Source organism: Mchenga conophoros, linkage group LG7 (assembly GCF_057382185.1).
Source record: "Mchenga conophoros isolate Kocher_MC1m ecotype Shallow Benthic linkage group LG7, M_conophoros_male_GT1.1, whole genome shotgun sequence".
NCBI classification, from domain to species: Eukaryota; Metazoa; Chordata; class Actinopteri; order Cichliformes; family Cichlidae; genus Mchenga; species Mchenga conophoros.
Window position 1 is genome coordinate 11,815,810 of NC_140532.1, and position 6,985 is coordinate 11,822,794.

General features: G+C 38.8%; 1 protein-coding gene across 2 annotated transcripts; it reads left to right on the top strand.

Moving 5' to 3' along the window:
• Positions 1-999: 999 nt before the first annotated feature.
• On the top strand, positions 1,000-4,965 carry lysmd4 (LysM, putative peptidoglycan-binding, domain containing 4). 2 transcript variants are annotated; one of them, XR_014893379.1, is made up of 4 exons: positions 1,000-1,056; positions 2,518-2,792; positions 2,883-3,439; positions 4,743-4,965. XR_014893379.1 is itself a non-coding variant. In XM_085282094.1 (3 exons), exons 2-3 carry the CDS (start codon positions 2,532-2,534, stop codon positions 3,363-3,365), a joined length of 744 nt encoding a protein of 247 aa, XP_085138220.1. In that variant the 5' UTR covers positions 1,000-1,056; positions 2,518-2,531; the 3' UTR covers positions 3,366-4,965. The 2 variants fall into 2 exon arrangements, 1 of the variants encoding a protein (XP_085138220.1); XM_085282094.1 differs by having other exon boundaries at positions 2,883-4,965.
• The last annotated feature ends 2,020 nt before the right edge of the window (positions 4,966-6,985 follow it).

The window sequence follows — 6,985 nt, forward strand, 5'->3', positions numbered from 1 at the left end:
AACACATCAATGACTCATCCAGGAGGTCACAAAAGAACCCGGAAACCAAACCAAAAAGAATGCAGAGCTTCATGTTACATTTGCCAAACAACATCTTCATGATCCCCAAGACGCTTGTGAAAATATTCTCCAGACTGATGAGAAAAAAGTGAAACTTTTTGGAAGTTTGAGTGCTGTTATATCTCGAATAAAACTAAGACAGTGTTTCATTAAGGAACATCATACAGTCAAACATGGTGGTGGTAGTGTGATGGTCTGGGGCTGCTCTGCTGCTTTGGGACCTTGACAACTTGTGTAATTGATGAACTATGAATTCTGCTTTATGCCAAAAAGTCTTGGAGAAAGACCAACCATCACTTTGTGTTCTGAATCTCAAATTCAGGTTATGCAGCAGGACAACACCTCAGCAAGTTCACATCTGAATGGCTCAAAAAAAGACAAAATGAAGGTTTTGGGGTGATCTGCCCAGACTTAAATCTGATTGAGATGCTCTGGTTTATGCTAGAAAACCCTCCAGTGTGGTTGAATTAAAATAATTCTACAAAGAAGAGTGGGGCAAAAGTGATGTGAAAAACATGTTAATGTTTATCACAAACATTTGATTGTACTTGTTGCTGCTAAGGGTGGCACAACTGGTTATTGGGTTTCATAACACTCATGATACACTCATGAAAATAGTATCTCTATAATCTCATTCCTGTATATCACTCTAATCTGCTGCATATCCTCCTCACCACTCGTCATACTCTGAGATCCTCCTCCTCTGTTTGCGTGACCACTACGAACTTTAGAGTAACAAGCAAAAAGACTGAAAATTAAATAAAATTTAATTGAACTGACAACAAATTTTAAAACCCAATTAAAAAAAACTTTAATAACTCTTTATAAAACTTTGGTCTATCATCTTTAACCGATTGTAACCGATGTGTTTAGCCTGAAACATCGCGGGTGGCGCTATTGCATGCTCGTATAATACCAACACGTTTTAGAGTGCAACGAAGAAGAAAAGCCAACCAGACTGGTCTGGGAATTAGTGACCCATGCATTTTGGATAAGGTAATTGGAAAGAAACAAGGTACTCTGGGCGTTTGAAGTCAGTAAAAGTGTTTTCCTTTGGTCTTTATTCTCCAACGAATGACCCTGTTGTACTTATAATAGAAGTAAACCGAGTCGCTTGCTTGGTTTTTGTCGCGATGACGATAGTTTGTGAACCGAAGTCGAACTCCTTAAGCTAACCTGCTAGCATTAGCTCCTTTTAGCTCAAGTTACTGCTGCATTCAAGTGCGCACAGTAAGCTCCGTTCTTAGGAAACATGTTCTGTTAGTACTGTATATGGTAAGAGTTTTTGCCCTGGTGGGGGTTACAATTTCCATCACAAAGTGTATTTAAATTGCCCAAGTTATGATGTCGAAAAGTTGGTAGATTAAATAAATGTTGCGTTTAATGTAATAGAATTTCTCCTAATCTAAAATAAAGACACTGAAAAGGAAAACAAACTTAACATTTTCAGCTTGTAAATGAAAACAAAAGAGCATGCCATAGTTTTAGTGTTTCTCGGGAACTGGATCATCAAGCATCTACCCAGTGATAATTCTATCTTTTTATAAGCTTTTTGGTGCAGCACTCCACAGTCTCAGTTTCTCATATGACCCACTGGGAAGATTGCCCACCTCTCTTATGCCATAATAACTAGAGCCTGGTGGATGGGTTTTGCTTGTTAAGTAATGAGGTATCATTTATGCTTCAGGTTCAGGAGTATACTGTATTTATTGAGGCTGCTGTCTTTTTAAGAACAGGCAGGCTGCAGTGCTTTGTGTCTTGTTTTATTTAGTAGAAACAAGCCCCCACTTACCCCAAATAACCAGTGGTGATTGTCAGCCACTCTGCCTTTTTATTAGCACTATTCACATTCAGTACGTCTGTTAATTTTTAAAACCTCATGATGCAACTGTAGCCCATGGACTTGCTAAGTCACTCTCGGCTGGCTTAAGATTTCAATGTGGAGATTAAGCTCAGCATCAGTACATATTCACACACAACTGAATACTGTAGACTAACCTTGTGTTGTGGGTGGATCATCTCAGATACTGTCTTGGCTGAAGCTTGGTTCAATTTCGTTGACTTCTTCCTGCTGTATGATTGCCTTGTAGATAGCAAAACTGTATATATATATTTTTTTGTTTGTTCATTTTTTAGAACACCTCCAGTCAGAACATGGTTAATCATCTTTAAATAGAAACTAGCCAACCTTGTTAATTCTCTTTTGATTACCATCCAATGTTATTGTAAAACATGGTAGAAAAGCACATTGATCATTTTAGTGGAGTGAAGATTTTGGGCCGTTTATAACACTAACATAACCCAACTGTGTCTACATTGCACCTTTAATTATGAATGACAAAACATAAATTTGTACAGAACTTACTTAAACATAGAACATATGTTCCATGTAACTTTATCTACTGTGCAAGTATGACTGTGCATGTGTAAATATTTGCTATGTGCTTACATTTACAGGTTGGTGTTTAATTATGTGGCGGGGGGAGAATGGTCCGCGGGCTTTCCAGGCCCCGGTGGATGTTCACGCCAGTGCAGATGGCCAGGTCTATATGTTCAGGAGGAAAACAAATGAATGTGCTGCATCTTCAGACGATGAGGAACTCGGTGTCATGGAGTTGAGACCACGGGATTTCCAGGACCAGGAGGACAGACTGAAAAATGTCCCGCTGCTGGTGCGGGAAGTGTTAGCCGATGATAATCTCAGCAAGCTTGCACTGCAATATGGCTGCAAGGTAAAAGCTTTTTCATAGCTGCAGACATTTTTGTTAAATTATTTTTCTTCATGTGCTTATATTGATGTACGTTTGTCACTTTTTCAACAGGTAGCCGATATAAAACGGGTGAACAACCTAATGCAGGAACAAGATCTATTTGCACTGAAATTCATCAAAATACCAGTTCAGCAACACAGCTTCTTAACTGAAACTTTCTCAAATCCGAGTGATCCTCAAGAAGAAATGCCCAATGCTTCTCAAACACCAGTGGAGCCTCAGAACAAAGCCAGAGCCCAGCCTCATATACAAGAGGCCACAGATTTTCTCATGGAGGTGGATAATGATATAAACAAACTAATTCAAACCACAACTGATCGAGATGAGGAATTTCTGGATAACTCGCAAAAACAACAGCATTTTGGGTTGAAAGGACAGCGTCGGACCAGTTATGGTGCTGACTGGGGAATCAACTGGTGGAACGCTGTAGTTGCCATGCTCCTGATAGGCATCGTCCTTCCATTATTTTACATAATTTATAAAACAAAAGGTGCTCTACAGCCAAAAAACACATCAGTTATGCCTCAAGGATAAGCCTCAGTACAGTAAGGCATAAGGATCTTCACGAATCAGGATCGGAAGGCTTTGATCTTTGGAAAACCTGAAACGTAATTAATACTATTCTCTTCTTGGGCTTGGTAGTAGCCCACGATCACAATGATGCAAAATCTTTCAAGATTTTAACTCAGTGGAGCCTCTACCTTCAAGTGAAATGTCTGAATACTGTTCTAATTATTGTCACATTTTAGGACACCAACAATTTGTAAATTTTTTGTAAAATACACTTTCATGGAAAATCACTTTTACTGAAAAACAGTCAGCTGATGTCCCAGATCCTCAGGTGCTTCACTTAATTTGGAGCATTATTGCATGTGCATTGTGAAAATAATCACTCTACAGCCTGAACATCAATAGCAACCACACAGAGTATTTCTCTGGGAGAAAAATGTTTATCACAGTCTGCCTTTACACCACTGTATGAATGGATGAATGGTTTCAGCTCTGACATGTGAAATTAATGCTCAAGTGCCTTGAACTTGTATTTTTTTCCTAATGTCCTGCTATGGGGCGACTTCTCTAGTCATGAAAGAAAATCATAATGGTAAAAAGATTATGAGAAAATTACTGCTCACATGATTTATTACCTCAGCGTATGGACACTTTTCCCAAGAGTTTATGGTCTATCACTAATTGCAAGTGTAAAACAATAATGAAAAAAGTATGATTTAGTTAACAGGTAGTGTCCTTGTTTAGTTTTTTTGAGAGAGACATTCTTGTGGCGTTCCCTATGTGAGCTGCCAACATTGAACGTGACTCTGCAACAACACTCAACATGGTCGAAGAGATTTTCTCTCGTCTCTTACTTTTACTTTACACCTCTTCTTTACTTTTGTAAGTGATCTGCTGAGCCTGAGCTCAGCATTATCTGAGTAGCTTCATCCAAATATGCTTTGGATTATCAGTTTGGCCATTCTCATATTGGTGTTCTAATGTGCCAAATCGGTGTTTTGGATAGTAGCCTGCAAACCAATGGATGACGACATGGTAATAATGTAGAGTCCAAGACTGTCAGCGTCAAGATTTTATCATATTAGTATCATATCAGAGTATAACATTTATTTTAAACAAGGGTAAGCTATGTTATTACACATTGGGTTTAGCATCATGTGTGTTTGTTCTCATCTAACTTTGTATCTGTGAATGTACCTCATGACTTTTTAGTACACAGTGCCAAATATGTGAATTTGTTTACAGTAATAATGGAGTGCAATATAGCTTATGTTGGTACTTCTTGTGAACTCTTGTGAACTTTAAAGATAATTAATTTTTAAACGTTCATTATTTTTAAAGAGTGCCTGAGTTCTCTGCCTGATTAAGTGCCTTAATGTCAAGTTTTTATTGTCTTTGCAGACGTCCACCAGGAAGGCTGATGAATTTGCATGGCTTATGCACATTTTAGTGGCTGGATATTTTAATTTAATGAACTCAACAAACATGTTGAATATATTTGTTGGTGCATTTTTTTTTAATTCAATGGAAAACTGACAGTGGTGCAAGACTCTGTATTTTGCATGTTCCAGTGTTTGAATACAAAGTTTTAAGTGTGATTGTCTATAAAGTATGCTCTTATGTGGTGGTGGTTTTTAATTCTTTTAATGCACTTGTCTTTGTATAATAAGATATACACACACACACAGCTGTACATAGAGACAGAAAACAAAATGATAACAGACCTTTCCCATAAAAATGTGTTTTGATGTATTTAAATTAAAAATGTATTTTTTTTTTTTTTTGCAGTACCACTGCATATCAAAAGATGGCAGCATTGGCAAGAATCAGAATACTTGATTAATCCCAGAGGATATTATGTGATCACAGCCAGTGACTGTACAGTCATTGGTCACAGCTGGTCTAAGTTTAAAAAAATATAACAAAATATCTCTAATATAAATTTAAGGTGCTGCTCTTATCACCTCAAGGATCTATGAAAGATCGGTCAGCTGTTTGGTATGTTTTTAAATTTTGAAATTGTGTATATAATGGATTTTCAGCTTTTGGCAAATGTCTTTATCACAAACCAGGTTGGCAGGATAAATACCTCACATTGGCTACATACAGTACATTATAGTGAAGCTGAGCCTGCTAAGAGTTTGTTCAGTGTGGACTCGGTTACTCTTTGTATCCACTAGAAATGTGACACTTTTGGTCTGTGAACAACTGCTGCTGTGTGACTTTAATGGGCATCAAAGTCAAAGCGATTTATTTATAAATCAACAAAGATTGCAAAAATAGATCAAACTGGCAAGCAGAAATTAAATTTAACTGAGCTCTATAACACAGCCAGCTGAATTTCAAAGCTCCAGAGTGTTATGTTTTCTCACTGCATACAGAAATAACAGCATGCAGTTAGATCAGCATAGCTAAAATATATGAGAAATGTGATGCTTGCCCCATGGATGCTCATTGGAGCTGGGAGAATTTGCATCCAAGTGCTGTAGCAATTTAAAAGCTTAATAATCTACAGGGTTTTGTTTAAATGTAAGATTATATCTGTTAAAGTAACTGGATACGCATGTTTAAATACTCTACTGTTAATGGTAACCCTGAAGCCTACATGCGATGGGAAGAATCGTCGTGATTTCCAAAGCTCAATAACAGAAGTTGGGGTTGAGCTGTGTTGCTGCTGAGGCTGCCTTTTATTATTCCCTGACCTGAGACCCCCCCACCCCCATCTCATAACGACAGCTCATGAACCCTGCTCTGATCTAGCTCCAGGCCACAGAGCTCTGGCATCCTGCCACCTCCAGGCTCAGTCTTATCCTACTGCTGATACATCTTTTTGATATCACTAGTTTATTAAGTAGTTTTTTGTTGTTTTTTGCTTGGATATTTAAGGGGAAAAAAATAGAAAAACATACCAGGAGAAAACGTTAAAGCGAGTGGACTTCAGGTTTGTGAAGACCTTCTACCTTCCTCACAAACCTAAAGTCTAGTTGCCTTCTTTTTTTCAAGCACTTAAGTTTACCATAACCTGGATTATTGAGAACCTACACAGACATACCAGGAGTAAAGCAAAGACTTTGTGCATGGGTGTGCTGTGGAGGTGGTGTCCCAGAAAAGCTGGTTTGGAATCAAGCAGCAGGGCTTTCTTAGAGGTGGGGGTTTAAATGGAGGGTTCCCCCCCCCCCCCTCCTGAACAAAGCACAATCATCCAAACATTCAGAGAGGAGGGTAAATAGAGTGAGAAGATTCATGGCCAACCCGAAGCTCTGCAGCTTTAAGAAGTTTGCACACTTGAGCAGCTGGCAGCGGGCCACTTGGCCAACATAAACAGTCCTAATCCTTTTTCCAAGGAGCTTTCAGCACTCATCTCTCTGGCACATCGGGCACGGACTCACTCTCTCTCCGACATTCCTGTCTGTTTGGAGTTATGCGGAGACGTCACCAGGAGGCACTGTGGCACTAACAGTACATACTGTTGGGTTTATGCTGTTGATCATTATTCACTGCTAAGGTATGTGCCTTCCTTTGATTTTCCCATGAAGCGAAGCAGGTCTCAGTTTTCACTCTTTCTTAGCAGTAACGGAGGCCTGGTTTCAAAATGTAATGTGACTTGAAATGCAACAGAAGTAGGGGGCATGTTCACAGCATTG